Source organism: Nilaparvata lugens, chromosome 8 (genome assembly GCF_014356525.2).
Source record: "Nilaparvata lugens isolate BPH chromosome 8, ASM1435652v1, whole genome shotgun sequence".
In the NCBI taxonomy this organism is placed as follows: Eukaryota; Metazoa; Arthropoda; class Insecta; order Hemiptera; family Delphacidae; genus Nilaparvata; species Nilaparvata lugens.
The window spans coordinates 40,194,385-40,218,034 of NC_052511.1; the positions used below are offsets into that span (position 1 = coordinate 40,194,385).

Below are 23,650 nucleotides of genomic sequence, written 5' to 3' on the forward strand. Positions count from 1 at the left end.
AGTTTTTGCTCTTTTTTATTGTTCATTAATGCAGAGTTTAACTGTACAAATAACCTGGCTCAAATTGAAGATTAAATTTTGCCCCTTGTTTGTATTTGATTATTTAAATAGTAAATTACAGTCCTGTGGTAGCTCTAGCCTGAGCTTTGTTCAGAACATTTTATGGTCCTCCGGGCCGGATGAATTTAAATTTGTAATTTGTTGATTAATTCACACACATTGGATTTAAGCAGTTTCGTATTTGTCCAATGTTGGCATGTTGAGAATGGTCTGATCCATGCTCAACTTAAGTTTGTTGTAGCCTTGTTCTAAGAGCAAGGTTTCTTGTCAATTTGTATTTGTCTGAAATTGAATTTATTTCAGTTAAAATTGTAATTTCCTAAAACTGGGCTCATTGTGCTCTTTTTCAGGAATTTTTTTGTTTGTTGGAATTTGTATTGCCCATTTTTTATACATGTTAGTGAAGGTTAATCACCAGCATGATTTTGTTTGTTCAATTCAACAAGTTATCGTTTGTTTGTGAGTTGTTGGAAGAACATTATCTAATCATATAGTTTTGTTCTCAGCAATAACTTATCTTGTGAATTGATAATCGAAGTTTAACTTTGATAACTTACTAACTTGTGATTCTTCCTTTCATCTAGTTTTGAACTCATTCTTGTTTTATTGTCTGTTGTTTGTATTGTTGGGGCTGAATTGTTTTGTGTATGAGTTCAAGATGGAGGAAAAATTACAGAAACAAATCAGGGTGCATCGCGCTAAACTGGAACAATTGTATGCCAGATTGCAAAGAATTTATGACCTGTCTAAAAATATATCTGATCCAAAAGTTGCTGAGTGGTATCTATGTAAAGTGGTACAGAAGATACATTTTTCATCTGAATTTGTGCAACTAGAGAAGGGAGAAGATTGTTCTATGCGCCTATGTCGCCTGTCTCCATTCATTGATAGAGGTGTGATTCGCATCAGCGGTCATTTGTCCCATGCTGGACTTGAATTTGAGACTTGTCATCAGATGATATTACCAAAATCCAACACTTTCGTATCGATGTTAGTTGATTATCATCACAAGAAGAATTGTCATGCTGGACCTTCGTTATTGTTGTCCTTGATCAGACAGAAATTCTGGATACTGTCTGCTCGCTCTATTATTCGTATTTGTGTCTTTAAGTGTAATCGTTGTTTCCGTATTCGACCTAGTAACAAAATTATATCCACTCCCAACTCAATAGTTGTTGTGTTGATTATCATCACAAGAAGAATTGTCATGCTGAACCTTCGTTATTGTTGTCCTTGATCAGACAGATATTCTGGATACTGTCTGCTCACTCTATTATTCATATTTGTGTCTTTAAGTGTAATTGTTGTTTCCGTATTTGACCTAGTAATAATGCAATTATATCCACTCCCAACTTAATAGTTGTTGTGATTGTTGCATTTATTCTTCTGTGTTGTTTTTTGGTGTTGGTGTTTTGTTCTTTTTGGCATGTCTGGATTTTTCCTTTCCTTGGTTTTTTCAGTTTTGTAACTTGGCTGAAAAATAGTTTTTCAGAGGCAGGGGTATGGTCTGGCCAGAGAATTCAAATTTTAGCGCCAGAATGCCAGACTGCAGTTCTGCCAATAGCAGGCTTGTGTTTGCGCCAGCGCAGACCGTCCTGCTGCTTTAGCCTTCTCGATGTCCTTGTCTAGTCTGTCTTGTTTTGTCAGCCCGTCTTGTTGCAAGACCAAAATTGTGTTTGTCATGTAATTTTGATCGGAAATTTCTTGTAAATAATTGTTTGAGTGTTGTGTGTGTGAATTATGAATATAACAGCGTAAATAGTATTAAATTGAATTAATTTGAATCAGATTTGAATTTATAAAAAATCCAGTTTGAGCTTTGTTCAAAACACAGTGCATAGCCTGCAAGTTGAACACGAAAAGGCAGCCCGGAAGCCAGAACCTGTCTTTTCCCAGATTTTGTCCCACCCTGAATCTGACTAAAACTCCTAATAAAGGCTTTGAAGGGCAAATAGTCAAGATTGGAATAAATTTGGTGAGTTTTTGCTCTTTTTTATTGTTCATTAATGCAGAGTTTAACTGTACAAATAACCTGGCTCAAATTGATGATTAAATTTTGCCCCTTGTTTGTATTTGATTATTTAAATAGTAAATTACAGTCCTCTGATAGCTCTAGCCTGAGCTTTGTTCAGAACATTTTATGGTCCTCCGGGCCGGATTTTTGAGCAATTTTCAATCGTGTATCCTCGGGTGTCTCAGACCATTTCCGATTATGAAAAGACAGAGTTAGTGGTTAATGAGTTGGAACTTGAGTTGAATAAAGATCATGTTGTAGCATTCAGCGACTCACACCTAGATCTGTTTCAGTATATTGAAGTAGCGGCTAACACTCTCAAACAGAAAGAGGCGACTGTCGCTATTGCTCAATCTTCGGCAGCTACAGCAGCTAGTTCACAGCTGGTCGTGTCTGAGTCGGTACTGCCTAAAATTGACCTTCCGAAATTTGATGGGAACCAGACTCAATGGTTGGTGTTTTATGAACTATTTAAGGCATTGGTACATGACAACAAGAATTTGAACAATCAGCAGAAGGTCCAATATCTTGTAAGTAGACTTACTGGACAAGCAGCAAATATTTGTCGTCATTTGCCACCATTGGCTAACAATTATCAAATAATTTGGCAGGCATTATTGACCCACTATAACAATCCACGGGCGCAAGTCGATGCCTATTTCAAACAAATTTTTGAATTTTGTTCAATAAAATCAGAATCAAAGGCAGGTTGTATTGCGATTTTGGATGGGTTTTGCAGTTCAATCAATGCATTGAAGAGATTGCAACTCACTGATTTGTCAGACTCGATATTCCTCTATCATGGCTTGAGATTGCTGGATCCAAGTTCCCGTAGAAATTTTGAATTGGCCGTCCGTGACAAGGCTATGCCAACTTATAATGATTATGTCAAGTTGATTGAAAAGCAAATTAAGACTCTTCCTTCTGATGAGAAACAGACTGAATTGTTTAATATGAAGCACAAAAAGGATAATAAATCAAAGGTGTTTGTGGTTCAATCTAATGATTCATCTAACGATGCATCTTGTAAAAAGCCCAATTGTCTGAAGTGCTCAAAACCAGGTCATCGGTTAGTAGATTGTGCAAGTTTCTTGAAAATGACTCCTTGGGATCGTTATTGTTTGATTAAAGGAAAGTTTTGTTGTTTTTGTTGTCTTGATGTGGATCATTTGAGTAGAAATTGTTGTAGTAAAACTCAGTGTGCTCAATGTCGAGAATCTCATCATTCTTTATTGCACTTTTCCAGATCAAGTTCCAATGAAGGTGTTGCGTCCTCATCGAACTCCAAGGCAGGTGGCACATCACCTATTAGTTGTTGTTTTACATCCAACGATGTAGAAAATTCGACCATTGTGTTGTCAACCGTCACTGCACATGTTTGAGATTGTAATGATCAGCTTTGTGATGTTCATTTCTTGGTTGACTTCGGGAGTCAGTGTCATTTTGTTACAGCCAAATTGTGTCGGCGTTTGAGACTACCATTCCAGCCCATGAAAACCGTTGTTCGTGGATTTGGTGGTGGTACTAGTGAAGTTTGAGGTCGTACTTGTGTGTCTATTCAGTCAAAGTTGGATCCTACTGTCAAGTTTTCGATGGATGCCACAGTGGTAGATAAAATCATCGACAAGTGGCCTTCTTGTGAAATCGACAGATCCAAACTTCATCATCTTGAAAATCTCACACTGGCTGACGACAAATTCTACCTTCCTAGTAGAATAGATGGCATCATTGGTGCGGAGTTAGTTCCTCACTTGCTACGTGGAAGTCCTAGTATAGGTGAATCGCACGAATTGATGACTGTTAATAGTGTCTTTGGTCACATTCTGATGGGGAGAGCGCCCATTCTCACTTCAACAAAGAAAGTGTCGAATTGTTTTACAGCCATCTGTAGTCCATTCGTTAGTAGTCCATCGTTGGATAGTTTTGTGGAACGTTTTTGGGAGTTGGAATCGTGCCCTGCACCAAGCTGTCAACTGAAACTGGAAGAGTTGGAGTGTGAGGTAAATTTTTGGAAGTTGGTACATCGTGTGAATTCTGGTCGTTTTGTTGTTGCCTTGTCATTTGCGGAGCCGCCCAGCAGCTTGGGAGATTCGTATGCTGTCACCGAACGCAGACTGCTGACTTTGGAGAGACGACTAGAGCTTGACAGCAATACTCGTCTGTTGAATTTGAGACTTGTCATCAGATGATATTACCAAAATCTGACACTTTCGTATCAATGTTAATTGATTATCATCACAAGAAGAATTGTCATGCTGGACCTTCGTTATTGTTGTCCTTGATCAGACAGAAATTCTGGATACTGTCTGCTCGCTCTATTATTTGTATTTGTGTCTTTAAGTGTAATCGTTGTTTCCGTATTCGACCTAGTAACAAAATTATATCCACTCCCAACTCAATAGTTGTTGTGATTGTTGCATTTTTTTTCTCTTTTGTGTTGTTTTTTGGTGTTGGTGTTTTGTTCTTTTTGGCATGTCTGGATTTTTCCTTTCCTTGGTTTTTTTTTTGTTTTGTAACTTGGCTGAAAAATAGTTTTTCAGAGGTGGGGGTATGGTCTGGCCAGAGAATTCGAATTGTAGCGCCAGAATGCCAGACTGCAGTTCTGCCAATAGCAGGCTTGTGTTTGCACCAGCGCAGACCGTCCTGCTGCTTTGGCCTTCTCGATGTCCTTGTCTAGTCTGTCTTGTTTTGTCAGCCCATCTTGTTGCAAGACCAAAATTGTGTTTGTCATGTAATTTCGATCGGAAATTTCTTGTGAATAATTGTTTGAGTGTCGTGTGTGTGAATTATGAATATAATAGCGTAAATAGTATTGAATTGAATTAATTTAAATCGGATTTGAATTTATAAAGAATCCAGTTTGAGCTTTGTTCAAACCACAGTGCATAGCCTGCAAGTTGAACGCGAAAAGGCAGCCCGGAAGCCAGAACCTGTCTTTTCCCAGATTTCGTCCCACCCTGAATCTGACCAAAACACCTAATAAAGGCTTCGAAGGGCAAGTAGTCGAGATTGGAATAAATCTGGTGAGTTTTTGCACTTTTTTATTGTTCATTAATGCAGAGTTTAACTGTACAAATAACCTGGCTCAAATTGAAGATTAAATTTTGCCCCTTGTTTGTATTTGATTATTCAAATAGTAAATTACAGTCCTCTAGTAGCTCTAGCCTGAGCTTTGTTCAGAACAAATTTCAATACACTGTCTCACAGTTTTTAATTATATTTTCTCTTCACCTTTATATAAACAATACACACATCATTAATTTCAATACGGTACACTGTCTCACAATTTTTAATTCTTTTTTCTCTTCACCTTTATATAAACAATACACAAATCATTAATTTCAATACACTGTCTCACAGTTTTCAATTCTATTTTCTCTTCACTTTTACATATCGTAGGCTATGTTACTCAATTCCCTCTTGGTCTACCATCCAAGAATACATAGATAATTTTTTCCAACCATCTAGACATGGCAAAACTGTAGCATTTTCATAATATTTCAAACACATAATATTTGTGTTTTGGGGTGAACAATTAATATATCAGTGTAGAAAATCTATGGTTCAGTAGTTTCTTTAAATTGATTCTTGTATTTCTCGTTCAAGTGACGAAATCTGTTATTCTACTTCCTTTGTGACTCAATTGGGTGGTTAGGAAGCCACCTATAGCTGTAGATCCACTCATCTCTCATCATCATCCGTCTCATTACCCACATACAAGCCTATATCTCATGTGGGAATCACCCTCAGAATAAATCATTACAACATGAACTATGCTCCCGAATTTTTGGTTTACAAATTACATGTTCAAACGTTTGAAAAATGTGATATTTTTATTATACAATGATATAGGCAAATGAAAATTTTCAGTGAAGAAATAGCCTCAAGATGATTTCTCACATATTTTCTCACACAAAATATACTCTACCAGAAACTTGTAATAACATAAAATTGTACTCTGAATCAAGGTCAGTGAATCAATCAATAACATTTCTGAATCAAGGTGTCCTCTTATAAGAACTGAGTTGGAGCCAACGAGATCACAATATGCCAAGGCAGTGTCATCTGCAAAGAAAACAGCCATACCAAAAAACTCAAATGAATAGAGATCATTTATAAAAATTAGAAACAAGATTGGTCCAAGGACTGATCCCTGTGGTACACCACAGTCCACTCCGTGAACCTCACTCTTCACACCCCCAATGGTCCATAATTGTTCAAATTAGTCCTGATATAATATATTCGAATAAAATTGCTTGTAATTTGTAAATACTGGGAATTGGACTGAATAAAATTTGAATTTAACTGTATAAAGTCTTATATAATATTCAGAAATATCAATCTAATTCCACTGTTATTTAGTTTCAGATGTTTTCAATTAGTAACTCAACCTCGATCAATCTGTACATCTTCAATCCGTTTCCAATCAATGACAACGATACTCGACGAGGTGTTGTATACACTTATAAAATTCACAACGAGGAATCGGCTAAGAGAGAATCCAAAAGACTTCTCCATCACTACGAACAGTTCATGAAGAACTTCCACGGTTTAAATGTGGTTATCAGGGCTTACCATGACGTCCTTTCAGTACATAATCGCTGGAAAGGCATCGAGCAATTCTTTTTGGAAGCTTTGAAAGATACTTTGAATTGTACGGTTGCGTTTGAATACAGAGATGTACCTTTCGACGCTTTCTATCAGGGCACTGGAAAGGTGAAGAAAAAAATGATTGATATATTGTTGAACAGATACTATATGACAGGAAACTATGGTGAGGTGGCCATTGTAAGTCCGTTGAACTTCGATGAGTTGTGCTTTATCACAGGCGAAGAGCCCAGAGTGTTCCAGGGTGATAATCTCAAAAAAGTCTTCAGACCTTCTGTATGGTTGATGATATTTATGACTACTGTTACTGCTATTATTCTTACAAGGTAAATTTACATTTACATTTTCTCATTTGTCAATAATTAATTTATTAATAAATTTATTAAAACGAGACCCCTGCAACTGGATGCATCAAACAACTATATAAATATAACACTATACAACTATAGTGTCGAATAGAAATAGAACATTGCGTCACATCTAAATAATTGCCTTGTATGAAGGAATATATATTTTTGAACGCGGTTCTGATTCCTATTAGAGGAACAATGACTATATAACAAGATAATGAGAATGGAATAATTTATTCGATTTTCTTCTGTTTGATAGTTTTATCCGTTTACTCATGCTTACATCCATCAAAGAGATAATGTAACTTCTCAACTTAGAGCAAATAGAAATTGGACAAAAGCTTATTTTCCTTGAAAAATTATATAATTTCCGGTTATTTTTATATCTACACTTGATGAGCTGACTTGTCTTACAAGTCATATAATATTGCTAACTGTATTTTACAATCACAATAATATTGTTATGAATATTTTACGTTTTAAAATTCATAATTCAAAGACATGATTTATCTCTTGCTCTTCATTCATAGTATTGGATTTATTGGTATTCATTCTTAAATCCAGAGATATTGGTGGTTGCCCGGTTATGTTGGGTGAGAAAGTGATATATTTGGTTTTATCGGTATTTAGGTGAGAATGTGGTCCTGAAGCCATTTTTGCACTATTTTTAAACTGTTGTTTGCATTATTAAAGAGCTCCTCCCAGCTATTTCCACTAAAAACGAGCGTTGTATCATCTGCAAATGACAATGTAGTACAATTTCTGAGATTTAGCTTCAACAGATCGTTAACATAGATTAGGAACAATATTGGGGATAAAACCGAACCTTGAGGCAAACCAAAATGTGAAGTAGATTGGATATCCGTTTGACCATTTAAAGTTAAATATTGTTTCCTATCCGACAAGTAGCTTGAAAAAAGTTTGTTTACTGAGCCTCTAATTCCAGATTCATCCAGCTTATTTAAAAGTATATTATGTGGGATTGTATCAAAAGCCTTTGATAAATCCATGAAGACGGCTAGAGATTTTTTGTTTTCATTAAAATTGTCATATACAATTTTATTCAAATGAATGACCGCGTCATTGGTTGACTTTTTAGCTTGAAACCCATATTGGTTATCACTGATTATATTCTCTTTTTCTAAAAAGCTCATCAATCTCAATTTTAAAATCTTTTCTAGTATTTTGGATAAATTGCTTAAAAGGCTTATTGGTCTGTAATTTTCAGGTTTGCTGAGATCTCCGGATTTAGGTATAGGTATGATTTTTGCTTCTTTAAATTTCTTGGGAAAATATCCACTGCTCAGACATTTATTAATATAAATTCCAAAGGTGATGTAATAAAGTGTGATATTTGTTTTATAAATGCTCCAGTAAAATTATCGGCTCCAGGTGTTGCTTTATTTTTTAATTGATCAATAATTTTTTGTATTTCGGTGGCGTTAGTAGGACTGAGGAAGATACTTTTATCACATGGGTTAGTTTGAGATTGAGGAATGGGTATATTATTTATGTCATCAGAAATTTTCCTGGCAAAAGTCTCTCCTACCTCGGCAAAGTATTTGTTAAGTACTTTGGCCTCTATATTGATTGATTTGGTATTTTTTTTAGTATCTAAGAGCTCGTTGATATATTGCCAAGTTTTTTTGGAATTATTTTTGTGTTCGTCAAATTTTTTATTGAAGTAATCGGTTTTGGATTGTTTTATTAAATTATTCAGAATGTTCCTATATGTTTTGTACTGGTTGTTCAATTGAATATTATTTGGCTGCTTTATCAGCTTCTTATGCAGCTTATCTCTTACACGAATAGAATTTACTAAGCTGGGCGAAATCCATTTTTTAAGAGGCCTTTTATTCTTACTTAATTGAATTTTTTTTGTTCTTTTATGTGTCAAGTAATTTAATTTTTCAACTAAAACATCCACCATAATGTCTATATCATCGGCACTATATATATCGTACCAGTTTTCTCCTTGTAAATCGCACATAAGTCCACCAAAGTCGATTTTGGTTTTAGTCCATACTTCATCTTCCCTATGGTTCGTTTCCCTATCACTAGCCGCATTTAAATGTAAAGAAATACTATAATGGTCTGTTATATTGGTTTTTGAAATTACGCCTCTCACAACATTATTTTTGTTTTTATTTTCCTTGAAGAATATGTGGTCTAAACAGGATGCTACACCATTGAAGATTCTGGTTGGTTTATTTATATAAGATTTAAAGCCATTAATATGTAAAGTACTCAAGTATTCGTTTGATAAATGGTTATTTGCGAGAATATTAAGATTTATATCACCTAATACAATTATATTAGACATGTCTTTCATTTGATATAGACAGGCATCTAAGCTCGTAATAAATTCGTTAAGATTCAGAGCTGGAGATCGATAAATAGATATTATTATGTATTTAACGTTGTTTATTAAGCATGAAATGCAGATATAGTTTGCTTTTTCGATAACGATGTTTATTGATTCAGTTTTAACATTTTCATCAATAAATAAACATAGCCCATCGCATTTTGAGTATTTACTTTTTCTTTGTATTGCTTTATAGCCCTGCAAATTGTAGTTAAACTGTGTGTCTTCTGTAATCCATGTCTCAGACAGTGCAATAACATGGAATTTGATATTCACATTACCAATATAATGCACCAATTCGTCAAAATTCTTGTTTATGCTTCTTATATTCGTGTGGAAAATGTTCAACTCCCCATCATATTGACTCCGCTCTTGAGGCTCAGAGGTAAAAAAATCATCAACTTCAATAGTATTATAATAACCCACAAGTTCATCATCATGTAAATCAGGAATATGAATTGACATTAAGCTGAGAAAACAGTTGCGATGAGAAAAAAAAACCGTGAAAACCTATTTACGAAAAGACGTTGAAGAAAATAATAAAAACTTATTAAGAAAAGAGGAGTAGAAGGATAAGAAAATTTGATCAGAAAAAATTTGAAGTAGAAGGTGAGAACTAAACGCCCCCACCAGCCCGCCAGATAATAAAATAAAAGATAGAAATTACTCGAAACGTTCATGCATTGATAAGATCCGATATGAAATAGCTAGTTATCTAATCTCTCAAAATTTATAGTCTGCTGCACTTTCCAAGAAGAGAAGTGAAAGAGTATGCCAAACTTCAACCTACTAGGGTGAAATAAATAATTTATAAACAGAAATACAAAAAAAAATACTATAATTAACTCATCAAGAAAACTGAAAAGCTGACGAATAAACATCACTCTCCTCTTAAAACTGAAAGGTTGTCAAATGATATCTCAGATTACATTCACCCTGTAATTGCAACACACTTCAAGACTCTAGAGAAGAAAAAATTATATGAAAAAAAAAAAAAACTCTCTGCATCAATGTAGACAAAACACTCATAGTTGGAGGATATCCTCATTATACACTAATTGAATTAATAAAACTAATTCTAAGTGTTCACTCACTTAACCACTCCTCCACTTATCCTCTCAGTGATTACCAATTCATCAGTATAAATCAATTTTGAAACTAATTCGACCGAATTTAATTAGGTACTGAAGTAAAACTTGAATTAATAAAATAGACTTGGAAACAAAAATTTTGGTAAACTTTAAACACACCTTTCGCACTTCACACTGTAATCGAAAGAAAATATAGATAATATTGAAATTAAAATAATTTGAATCAAAAATTAAATAATGAATCAAAAACAAGTTCTTAAGTTTCTAGATCGAATAATTTTAGATATTTAAAATAACGCTTGCTTCAAAATGGTCAAGAAAACTACAAATAATAATCAATTAGTACTTTGTAAAAACCAATGTGAAATGCGAGTAAGACTATGTAACAGCAAACAATTCATACAAAGCAAAAGTTTCTAATAACTTTTCATCACACTTTCCCTTCATATTTTTAACTCCATATTATCTCTTCGTCCGTGTAGTTATTGTGTGAAACAAAGGAGAATCCTACTGAAGTGAGGGATTGTTCTGAGGTACCGGGTCAGTCTCTTTTATTCGATTATCGGTAGTCGCACATTTAACAAGTTTTTTGAGATCATCCTCACAAGCTATGATGTGAACCGCCGATTTATCCCGCATTCGCAACTTAATATTGCCAGCTCGATCAATCCATAGATATTTGTAGCCAAAGTCCCTTTGAAATTTCTTCGACATGTTGAAAAGCGTTCTCCTTCCTGGCGCCAGGGATTGATTAACGTAAATTGGCGAATTCGATTGAAGACCTAAATTAGCACATGTTAGATTTCTTTTGATTTTACGCATTTTTAGTAGTTCTTCCTTATCATATCTCCTAACAAATCGTACTATTATGCCGGGAACACGCTCATTAATATTAGTATATCTAGGAATTGGCAAACGATGGCAAATGTCTATCATGTCTTCTTTTATATCCATATTCAGAGCCCTACCCACTTCTATTGTTTTTTGTAAAGTGTCTTCATTTTCGGATACAGGGACGCCATGAATTTCAACAGTGTTGGCCCTAGAATATTGTTGCAAGTCCTCTAATTTGATTGTTAGATCGTTTACTTTGGCTTTCAAAAACTTGTTTTCAGTTTGTAGAGATTCTATGCTATCATTTTGTTTCTTTGATAACTCCATCTGCCTATTCAAAATGTCTGTATACTCATCTAATTTTTCATGACAAGTTTCGAGGGACTTACCAAGATCGTCCTCCAGTTTGCGTTGACCATTCAATATTTTGTTTTCCAACTGTTTTAACATTTCCTTGAACGTTTTAACGCTGCACGCATCTGAAGCAATTAATATTGAATCCTCACTCTGTTTATCTGTTTTGACTGGAGTTGAGTCCGAAGCACTCCTCTGTAACCTTATTTCATTTACACATTCATCACACTTGTAAGGTTTTTTATTGAAAATATCCATATCCGATTCTCTGATGTTAGCACAGTTTCCATGGAAGAACACGTGGCAAATTGAACACTGCAATTTAAATTTTGTCGATGATGAGACTACTTTATTACATTTACCACATGCACTCATTTTAATCAAGAAAACAAAAGAAATAAACTTCACTTGAAATCCCGTTTCAAAACTATACTGCTCTGGCTTGAGCTGGCAGGTAAACGAAAACAGCTATCAGCAACTCATAGATAAGTCCGTCTCGTTCGACTGCCCGAACAATACTGTAATACTGTAATACTGTAATAAAGGTGACTATCATTTTTCTGGCGAGCATTAATATGGTGCCCACATACGTATTAGATTTGTGCATGACCATACTAGGGAGATAGGTGCCGTACTCTTTGTTATTCAATCCAATTAGTATTTCCAATTCAGGCGAAAATTCATTTCATTTATGCATTTATTTACGATGCAAATAAAACTGATGTTATACAGAGTGGGCAAAAAGTTCGAGAACAGCTTAATATCTCATACACAAAGGTAATTTGACAGTGGGTGTGATTGGGGATCCTACTCAAATTGAAAAAAACTACTTTACAATGACTTTAAAAATCTGGTCCGCCATCGTGGATCCCCAATATTGAATGCAACTTCATTCTTTGAAACAGGAAGGTTGTAGTGCGATACATGATTTCGATAGGGAATTCGAAGAAAAAATGAATGGTGGAAACCGCATATCGATAGTTATCTCAAACCGTTTAGAAGATATTCACATTATTAATCAAAACCACTCATGTATTTTTCATTTCTGATTTGCATGGTACTGATTAATAATGTGAATATCTTCTGAACGGTTTGCGATATCGATATGCGGTTTCCACCATTCATTTCTTCTTCAAATTCTCTATCGAAATCATATATCGCACGACCACCTTCCTATTTAAAAAAATGAAGTTGCATTCAATATGGCGGATCCAAGATGGCGGAACAGATTTTTAAAGTCATTATAAAGTAGTTTTATCAATTTGAGTAGGATCCCCAATCACACCCACGGTCAAATTACCTTTGTGTATGAGATATTAAAGCCGTTCTCGGACTTTTCACCCACTCTGTATATAACATTGGTAGATGTAATAATAAGGTAGCCCTTGTGCTATTTCTCTTCCAAATTTATAGGTGATGACACAGTCCAAAATAGGGTATATTTAATTGAATGAATATCTTCTATTAAATGTAAATTCCAGTAGGACTTGTTGTGTATTCAAACATGTGTGTTTGTGTGATTTGTGTATTCAGTTCCTACTTATAATTAGGTATACTCATTCTTCAACCTGAAATTCAATATTGTAATTTACAGAGTGATGACACTTCTGACTGGAGGACCTCTAAGAACAATGCACATAATACAATCGCTACTGTCAACAGGCAACGTGAACGTAATAATGCTGCATCAGCGTATTTTCTGGCTGAGCTGGATGCTTTTCTCGTTCATAATAGCCTGCTCATTTTCCAGTTTCATCGTGACCATGATGACTGTGCCTGTATACGGAAAAAAACTTATGACATTTGATGATATATTGAACTCTGGTAGAATCATCTATCTCTACAAATCGTACTCGGATTCAGTTTGGACAAACACTTCTGGAATCTTGCAAAAGATTGTCGAGAAATCCATTCCAAACAGTGATGATTTCGTCAAACAGTACTGGAACTCTTTGAAATTTAGGGATAGTGTTATAGCAACTGCCGCTTATACCAGGAAGTTTTATCAGTTTACACTACACAAAGAAGGCCTCATGTTCTATACGGTTCCGGAATGCATGGGAAGTTTTTTCACGGGATATATCATGCGCAAGAAATCGATACTTTTCTTCCCCATTCGCAATTTGATAATCAGTTTCAAAGAGTTTGGTTTCTATAAGAAATGGTACCATATGGCTGAACATATTGCCAGGTTGGATCCTATTCAACCTGAAGAAGATAAATTTCGGAATGAACCACTCAAAATTGATGATTTCAGGGTGATTTTTTATATTTTGATTGGTGGTTTAGTGATCAGTTTCTTCATTTTTCTTTTTGAACTACAGAGTTTATGTGTGAAGAGGAGGATGAGATTGAGGAGATTGAGGAAACTTTTAAGAAATAGAGTAGGAGAGCTTTCTTGAAGGAGATGTGGAATAGTTTGAAAATATAATACCACTATCATCTTTGCACTACTTCTACATTCATGAAAGTTGATACGGTAATATGCATGTGTGTCTTTTGATACTAGTATTGATAACCAAACTGTAGGAACCTATATTAAACTTATATTGAAATACATATTAGAATAACTTTATACCTTTCTTCTTCATACACCACAGGTACTCGCGGTACACCATTGTACTGAAATATTTGTATGGCTATGTATAGCAGACTATCATGAAATTCAATAATGCTAGGAACCTTTTGAATTAAGAGATTTTAAATTCGATAATTGATTTGATAGATACAACATGATTAAAATACAATATAATGTGGGCTATTTCTATTATTATTTTAGATTGGATTTCAACTGGGAAAATTACATCTATATTTCATTTTATCCCACTACTCTATTATTTTCTCTTGGTATGTGATGAAATTTTTTGGAGAATACTATTTAATGGCGAATAGATTCGCGTATTGTCTTAATTGGATAAATGAAAAATAAACGGTTGTGTGATCTCTATACATTTTAAAAACATGATTTACATTGAGGACTTGAAGAGCCCTCACTGTATCAAATCAAGGTACATTGCAATGCTACTGTACCAGGTATTGGTGCCTATACCGCACCAATATGAAAAAACCGCTTATCTACAAATCTTATATATATATATATATATATATATATATATATATATATATATAATAATAATAATAATAATATCGAGTGACCTGGCTGGCTCAGGTCTGGTGTCAGAGTTTTCAGGTCGCAACTGATCAATTTCAGGGCCTCTGACATGACCTAACGACTGCTTTTTAGGCAGCCGGGACCGACGGTTTAACGTGTCCATCCGAAACACGGGAGTGGCCCGAGATAAATATCTTGGCCCGGGCCGGGATTTGAACCCGGGCCTCTGAATCATAAAGCCAGCATCTGATCCACTCGACTACGGCCACTCCTATATATATATATATATATATATATATAATATATATATATATATATATATAATATATATATATATAGCACTTAACAGAAAACACTTACTTTTAAGTTTTATAATATAAATATAGACAGGATACACACGACACGGATAGATTAAAAACTTACATTTAAACGAGAATTTTCGGGGAGCTGGGCCCCTTTTGTCAATCAACCAGGAAGTGACTTCACTTCCCGAAAATTCTCGTTTAAATGTAAGTTTTAAAGTGTTTTTAATCTATCTGTGTCGTGTGTATCCTGTCTATATTTATATTATATATATATCAGCAATACCGACTTTGCCACAGTCATATTGGTACTGATTTTCAAGTTTTTTGGAAGTTTCTCTTAGAAACTTTGATAGTTTCTCTTAGAAACTTAGACTGCATGATGTCTGGTCTCACTAAGCTCGGTCAAATCAGGTAGGGTTTTACGAGTGCACTGGAACTCAATAAAATAATGATTATTTACTATATGGCAATAACGATAATAAATTATTGTTCCAGAGCACACTTGTAAATCATACCCGGCTTGGCCATGTTCAATAAAATGACTTGACCGGGCTTGGAGAAACCGGGACTAAAACTGATATGTACATCCTATATAAACGTTTTTGCTGTAATTTGTTATTGATACACTATAGAATGTTTTGATTAATATAATTTGACTATAAGGACCATAATTATTATATTGAGCGTTTTTAGGGTCGGCAGGGAAGGAAGCTCTCCGATTTGGCTGCGGATTTGGTTGGCGCCTGAAAAAACGCCTAATATGGTCTGACCCTAATTCAATTTGGTCTTGCAATAAAACTAGATGTTTCCTGTTTCTACACATATAATTTGAATGTTAGAAATAGAAAATCTCAGCAAGCATCAAGTACAGTAACTTATTTGTCTATCAAGCCATGTCTATTATAAATAATAATATGAGTTGAGAACGCACAACAGGATTAGGCCTAATTTATGCCCAAAACTGTACGGTAGGCCTACCTTTCAAATTCATACCACAGAGCAAATCATCCAACTTTATCACACTTCATTTTTACATAAAATTGAATTGCTGTAAAGTTTGTATTATTTACAATTCATCTTCCATACTTGGTTGAATGGAAAATTAAATTCTATGAAATATTTCAACTTGATATTTTTAAATAAAATCATAAACTTGCTCAATTGATGCAATAGCATACTTGAGGAAAATATTCAAATCTTGAGCCAAAATGGGCGCCAAAGCGATTGGCCAATAGAAAACAAGGCTCGACCAGTGAACTCTAAACTAACTGGAACGGGCTGTCCAATGCTTAGCTACAACCAAAAGTGTGTAAGGCGGAGTGAGTGAGACAGGAATACCGTGTGGGATTCCCTTCTCTCTCGTACGCATACATTCAAGCAAGCTGTTGCAGCTCTTGAGTACGATTTTTCATTTTTAAAGTTTAAAAACGGATTTGAATGAGTATTAGGGCTATTAGTATTAGATCACAACCTTTTCTCTTAAATATTGTGATGTATTTGTAGTGAAATGCGTAGAATTGAATGAAAATACGACCGAAAAATGGTGATGTATTGTGTTGCATTTGGATGCAAGAATGGGCATGTTAAAGGAAATGAAATACCATTTCACAGGTAAGTCAAACATTTTTATTCTGTTAATTAATTTGAAGAAATCTTTTTGTTTCACATACATTTCCAATACTTCTTTCTATATTGATCAGTTTATTTGACCAAAAATAAGACAACAAATTTGTTTATATTCATAGTAAGTTATACCGTACTGTGATAGTTTCTATGTTTATTGAAAATTTCGGCCTACTTTATAGCATCTAAAATAAGAAACATAGTTGAAGAACAAATTAATCCTTATTCAAAAAAGAATAAATAATATCTGATGCAGAAATTGTGAATGTTTCCCTACAAAGACTATCATTCATTCTATCACACATTCTATGTATGATGTAATTCATGGATATAAATTGGTGTTAAGCATCAGCATATAATAAATATAGTATATTTATCATAATATTTGTATACGGTATATTATGTAGGTACAGTAGGAGTATCATACATTTTATGTATAATGTATAATATAAATTTAGTGTAAGTAGCAGCATATAATACTAATAGAATCTGATAGTATAATACTATAATCTAATAGAATCTATAAGTACAAAAAAATAAACATTTAATGAATTTTGTTTAAACACAGCTTTACAATAATGATTAATAATTCTGTGTTATCATCATGAGATGACATAATTTATTTTAGGTACCTACTTTTATTTTGAAAAATATGATATTGCTATCAGCTGAATTGTAATTAATTCTTGAAATCTTCCCATTCCAAATAAATTTAATAATCGTTCAATTTACAATTATAAAATAATTTTATGTGTATAATTATATGTGTATTATTGTTTATATGATTTATAATTATAAAATAATTATTATTTAGCATATTTTACTGTTTGCTTATCATATGGTCTTAATAATAATAATAATAATAATAATAATATCGAGTGACCTGGCTGGCTCAGGTCTGGTGTCAGAGTTTTCAGGTCGCAGCTGATCAATTTCAGGGCCTCTGACATGACCTAACGACTGCTTTTTAGGCAGCCGGGACCGACGGCTTAACGTGTCCATCCGAAACACGGGAGTGGCCCGAGATAAATATCTTACCCGGGCCTCTGAATCATAAAGCCAGCATCTGATCCACTCGACTACGGCCACTCCATATAATTATAATACAATTGATATAATGTTTCTTCATAGATTTCTTTGCATCATTTCTGAAACTCCCACACTGATTTGAAATGTGATCAGAATACCTAGTATATTGCTATCATTACATAATTTAATAATCCTGTGTTATTGAATCATCATAATTTATTTTATTTACCTACTTTTATTGTGAAAAATATGAGATTGGACTATGAGCCTGTTTTTTTATTCCCAATCATTTCATGACAGTTTATATTTGTCCTTGTTGAATAAATAGAAATAAATAAATAATACGCTTCTTTTAAATCTGGCCCAAAGTTATTCCCATGCTTGTGAAAAGTTGACAATACTAAAACTACTGCAGTCACAAATAAAAAATTCTTTTCTTTATTAATATTCAACCTATTTCATTATTTTTGCTCTCAAAAAGTTAACAATGAACTGCTTAATAAAGGAAAAATAACGCTTCCGTGGAATAAGACATACAATATAGAAATAAAATAGAAATTGAGACTGTGCAATGCATTCTCCCATAAGAGCCAATGCGTAACAAAATGAACGAATCCCACAGCACTATCCACATTATCCACAGTTGCCTATCTTTACCAGCTGCCTCACTTTTTTTGTGTTGCTAGTCCATTCCAGTTAGTTTAGAGTTCACTGGGCTCGACTGGCCACACTGAACTCAGTCGGTTTCTTGTTGAGTGCATCCTTTACAGATCTCACTTCAAAGTAGATCTTTAAATTCTACATTGTGAAAGTTGACTAAACAAAGGTGTCTCAGAAAACACCTACAAACAGAAATTGTCTTGCGTTCTGTCAACCTGAGAGTTGAGTGCGTGCCAACGGGTGAAAACATGATTGAGCGGTAAAGGAAGCTGAGGGGGCTCGTGATAATGCATGTGGATGAATGCAGCAAAACGTAGGAGAATTTAAAAACATGGTAGAGTGCCAAAAGCAAAATACAGTAGTAAAATAAATAAATCATTTAATTTGTTCAACATAATGTTACACAAATGAGTTGCAAAAATACATGGAAAAAATAACATGGAAATAAACAACAATGCTAATATTGGAGGTTGCAATAAAACATATTAAATTCGAAAAATAGCAATCAATCAATAATGTGGATTCAAGTACAAGCTACACCATATCATCCAGTTAAACTTAATATTGTTTGTCTTATCCGAATAGCTGCATTGGTATAAAAATAGATATCATTTATTTTATCTCTGTTTAGATTCGACAAGAGAATCAAAACTTTATCTTCATCCTGAACAATGTTAACAGAGTATTTGGCCAGATAACGTTGCCGGATATCATTGTACATGGGACATCTAATAAGAAAGTGAAACAGACTCTCCTCCTCTTGAAAATTACATAGATGGCATAAGATAGTACAATAAAAAAAGGTGCCACTTCCATCCATAAACAAATACATACTCATCTGCGTTGCCATCCGCAATTGTGTTATGCATCTGACTCTAGAAAATGACATGATACATCCTAGCTGCTCCCCTAAAATGAAATTTGGATTTAAAACTATGTAACCAGGAAAAGATCTGGACTCTATTGCTTTACTTATATCTGCCATATACAAGCTCTTGCATGTTTCCTAATAATATAGTCACTTTCTTTCTCCAATATAGTGAAATCTACATTATTTAAAAAGTATCTTAAGTTAGCAAGAGACATTTGTTCTTTCATTAGATTAATCCAGTTGTTTCTATTCTCATTTATTCTATTATCGTTAGTGCTTAAGTCTAACAGTTTATTCATACACATTTTTGGATATCTATGAGATGGCATTTTTAAAACGTTGATATAAAAATTCAATGCTTGACGAAAAATTATATGTGACAACCTCAACCTTCCAGTTTCAAGTCTTAAAGCAAAGCTAGGTGTGTACTTATTCAATAGTAGAAGTCTCTTAAAAAACTGTAACTGTGCCTTCTCTATCAAATCCAGATATCCTAGAGCCCAGATTTCAGAGCCGTATAGGACAGCGGGCAGCACCGTAGCCTCATACAATTTCATTTTACTGTCCCAAGACTCAGACTTAGCTTTACCCAGAACTCCCATGACACAAGCGGTCACACTCTTTGCCTTACTCAGAACTAATTTACAAAAATTTACAAACCGACCTGAACTACTAAATTCTACTCCCAAATATTTATAATTATTTATTAGTAACTTCTATTTTTTCCCCTTGATAACTGAAATTCAAATTTCCTCTTAACCTGCCTCTATGAAATGGAACAATTTTAGTCTTATCTGTATTAACCTTCAATCCTAGCTCATTGCAATATTCAGATAGACAACTTAGTTTATTTCTCACATCAGGAACGCTGTCAGCCAGAATAACTATGTCGTCTGCGTAGAGCAACATTAATATATCATTATGTTCATTTATTCTGGTACCGCGAAACCCCTTTCCTCTGAAATAAGAGTCCATATCTGATATGTATAGAGAGAACAACAAAGGAGAGATTGTGTCCCCCTGCAAAACCCCCCTCTCTATGGCTATCAATCCCCTCTGACTACCCATATCCAATCTCGCATTCACATAAAGCTGGTGCAGAACTCTTATCAGTTTACCACTAACACCTAACGTTCCTAATTTATGCCAGAGTTGATTATGTGGGACTGAGTCAAAAGCGGCTTGGAAATCTGCATATATTGCATACAATATTTTATGTTGAAATTCTACACTATTGTATATGAGCGTGTTAAGAACAAATACATTGTCCATGCAACTACGCCCTCTTTGAAACCCACTTTGACCCTCCGGTAGTAATGAACAACTCTCTACCCAAGCTGAAATTCGAGTTTCCAAAATTCCCGTGAATAATTTAACAATAGTGTTAAGAAGTGCTATACTTCTATAATTATTTGGATCCAGCGGATCTCCTTTTTTCAATAAGAAAAACATCTTCAACCGGGACCATTCCTGCGGTAAATTTTTTCCACTCAAAACCAGATTGAAAAGAGCTAGAATATAATATTTGCATTGAAGAGGTAGGGATTTATAAAACTCATTGCTTACATCATCGGGACCAGGAGCCTTCTTATTTTTAATTTTTTTAAATGCAAGTTTCAATTCTTGCAGCATGATCGGTTTATCTAAATAAGGATGAGTAGCGTCTTGTAATTCTGGTGCTACAGCTATATTTAATTCTCCATATTTATCTTTTAAAAAGTCGAACCAAATATTTAAATTGATATCATTGGATGTACTTTTCTTTCCTTTGAATTGCCTCACTGCACCCCAAAACTCATAAGAGCTTTTTACATTACCAAGTCTTTCTCTAAGTTTTTGGAAACAGGTTTCTTTTTCAGCCTGCAATAAGTTTTTATATTCTCTTCTTCTTGTAAAGTAGATATTTGAATACTCGTCCACAAAATTATGTTTTTTTACATCTCTGTATGCTTTTCTTAGACACCTTTTTAGTTTATTGCATTCTAAATTGAACCATGGTTTACTCTTAAAAATAAAATTATTCTTAGGACTTATACATAAACCTAATCTACTAGCGGTTTCTTTTATTGCGCTTATCAAATTATTATAGCATGATTCAGTATCACTGTATTCAGTGATGATAAACAGTATATCGGAGTTTTGCATTGACGCTTGGTACATTTCCACCCTATAACAGTTTATCGGAGTTTTGCATTGACGCTTGGTACATTTCCACCCTATCATCTGACCAACGTAGCTTAATTTCTAATCTATCTACATTGCGATAACAATTCGCTCTACTATTAATTCTTTTTAGTTGGAGTTTAGTTTCCAATACTATAGGCAAGTGATCGGATGTTAACATTTCTTCAACTACTTTGAAATCCGAAACAATATCAATAAAGTTATTATTTACCCAAATTAAATCTATTGTACTATTTCCATTCGGGCCAACAAAAGTGAAATTGCCTGGGGTGTCACTTCTACTTCTACCATTAATCACATGGAATGAATTATTCTCCATCAAAAGTATAAGTCTTTTTCCTTCAGACGTTACAACGTTATCTTCTGAAATCCTATCATAAGACAAATCCGTATAACTAATTAGAGCTTCATCCAAACATTGATTGAGTTGACCTATTCTCGAATTGAAGTCTCCTGCTATCAAAACCGGGTTAGAATATGATAATACCTTTCTCCTCATAAGAAAATCTTTCAATTTTTCTAAATCACTAACAAAATTACTTGAACTGAGATATACTATACCAACTAAAATGTTATGATGAGCAATACTTATTCTAACAAAAACAAATGCCTCATTCAACTCTATTATTTCATAATTTAAATCCTTCTTTATCAGTACAAGTAAACCTCCTCTGCCTCTACCATATGAACTGGTTTTTACAGCTTGCTTTTCAATTAAGTTGTAGTCTTTAAACAAGTCCATGTCGTTAATTTTCTCACAAACCCAGGTCTCAGTTAACCCTACAACACTAAAATTGTTCATAAACTCTAATTGTTGTGCATCAAGTCTATATAAGTTTGAAATACCGTGACAGTTCCAATGTAACAATCTGAAGTTATCTATACAACCTGCTGGTGGCTGCGACACACGTGAACGATCACACTCCTGCTGCTATATGAATTCAGCCTGCTGGTTTCTTGGCATGCTTCTGGCCTGGGTTCGGCCACCTCTCAGCCAGCTCTGTAGACCAGAATTGCCACGCCACGCCTCGCGTGGACGTGCCGTCAGCCGCGTCGCGTCAGCCGCCGTCCCCACACCCGGCTCGTCGACGGGTTGTTGATGCTGGAAACCCGGGCTGGAAGTCTGCATCTCCTGACTAGTGTGAGAACTGGTAGTTGGTCTCTCGGCGTCGCGATGTTCACGATTTCCACTAATATTTGCGTCCTCCTGGCAATTTGCACGGCCATTTTCCTGACTTGGCTCCTGACCAATGAGATCAATCCAACGCCCATCGCTTCGCATTTTTTCAAGATCTTCAAGGAAGTAGTTTCTTCCATTAATAACCAAGTGATCATATTTCATAAACGTTTTGAGTCCCCGTCTTCTAGCCTGATTGAAAAAGTCTTTCAGTTTTTCCCTAACACTCCTAATTTGCTTAGTAGGCTATAGTCCTCAGATATTCCAATGTTTGCCCCTTTAAAGCTTTAGAAGCTCGTAGAACTTCCACTTTCTTCTTGAAATTATTAAAATGCACTATTGTTGGTCTATTTTTCCCTACATATCTACCAGCAAGTAGTCTATGAGTACTACTACTTGGACTTGCAAGTCTATGAGCTCTCTCAATATCCTCATCGATTAAATTAACTTTCATAACCGTAGTTATTAGATTCACAATCAATTGATTGATACCGGCCGTAGATCTTCTATTATCATTATTATTATTACGCTCTTCAATGTTATAAAATATTAGATTCGACCTCCTAGAGTAACCCTCCAAATCATCCATTTTATTACAAATCACACTATTTTCATGCTCTAAAAACGTTATTTTGTCCTTTAAACTAGAAACATCTTCAGTGATATCATCGATTGCCGTTGAAAATTGAGCCACTGATTGTTTAATTGAGCTAATAGCATTTTTTATGTCAGTCAAATCGTTTAGTTTCGACCATTATGTCCTCTAAGGTTACCTTTGAATCGCCTGGGCCAGGGTTAAGTTCGACACCTCCGATCACAAGTAACACAGAAACAATTAACCAACACAATACACTTTGCATGATATTTACTTTCACATTATTTTGAATTCAATAAACGAAATTTAAGTTGACGAAACAAGCCAATACTGTACGCGCACGATAAACTGCCAAATCCATCATGCACAGTAGTAATGTCTACGTTATGACAGATTGACATTCGTGTTACTATAGTGA

General features: G+C 34.6%; 1 protein-coding gene across 1 annotated transcript; it reads left to right on the top strand.

The window, feature by feature from the left end:
- Positions 1 to 5,063: 5,063 nt before the first annotated feature.
- Positions 5,064 to 14,495, top strand: LOC120352739. The gene is made up of 3 exons (XM_039434754.1): positions 5,064 to 5,097; positions 6,437 to 7,008; positions 13,271 to 14,495. Exons 2-3 carry the CDS (start codon positions 6,443 to 6,445, stop codon positions 14,076 to 14,078), a joined length of 1,374 nt encoding a protein of 457 aa, XP_039290688.1. The 5' UTR covers positions 5,064 to 5,097; positions 6,437 to 6,442; the 3' UTR covers positions 14,079 to 14,495.
- The last annotated feature ends 9,155 nt before the right edge of the window (positions 14,496 to 23,650 follow it).

Bases quoted from the DNA above. Each gene is read 5' to 3' on its own strand.
- LOC120352739 (XM_039434754.1), top strand. From the start codon at position 6,443: ATGTTTTCAATTAGTAACTCAACCTCGATCAATCTGTACATCTTCAAT. The intron at 7,009-13,270 runs GTAAATTTACAT...TGTAATTTACAG, and splicing joins ACTGCTATTATTCTTACAAG to AGTGATGACACTTCTGACTG.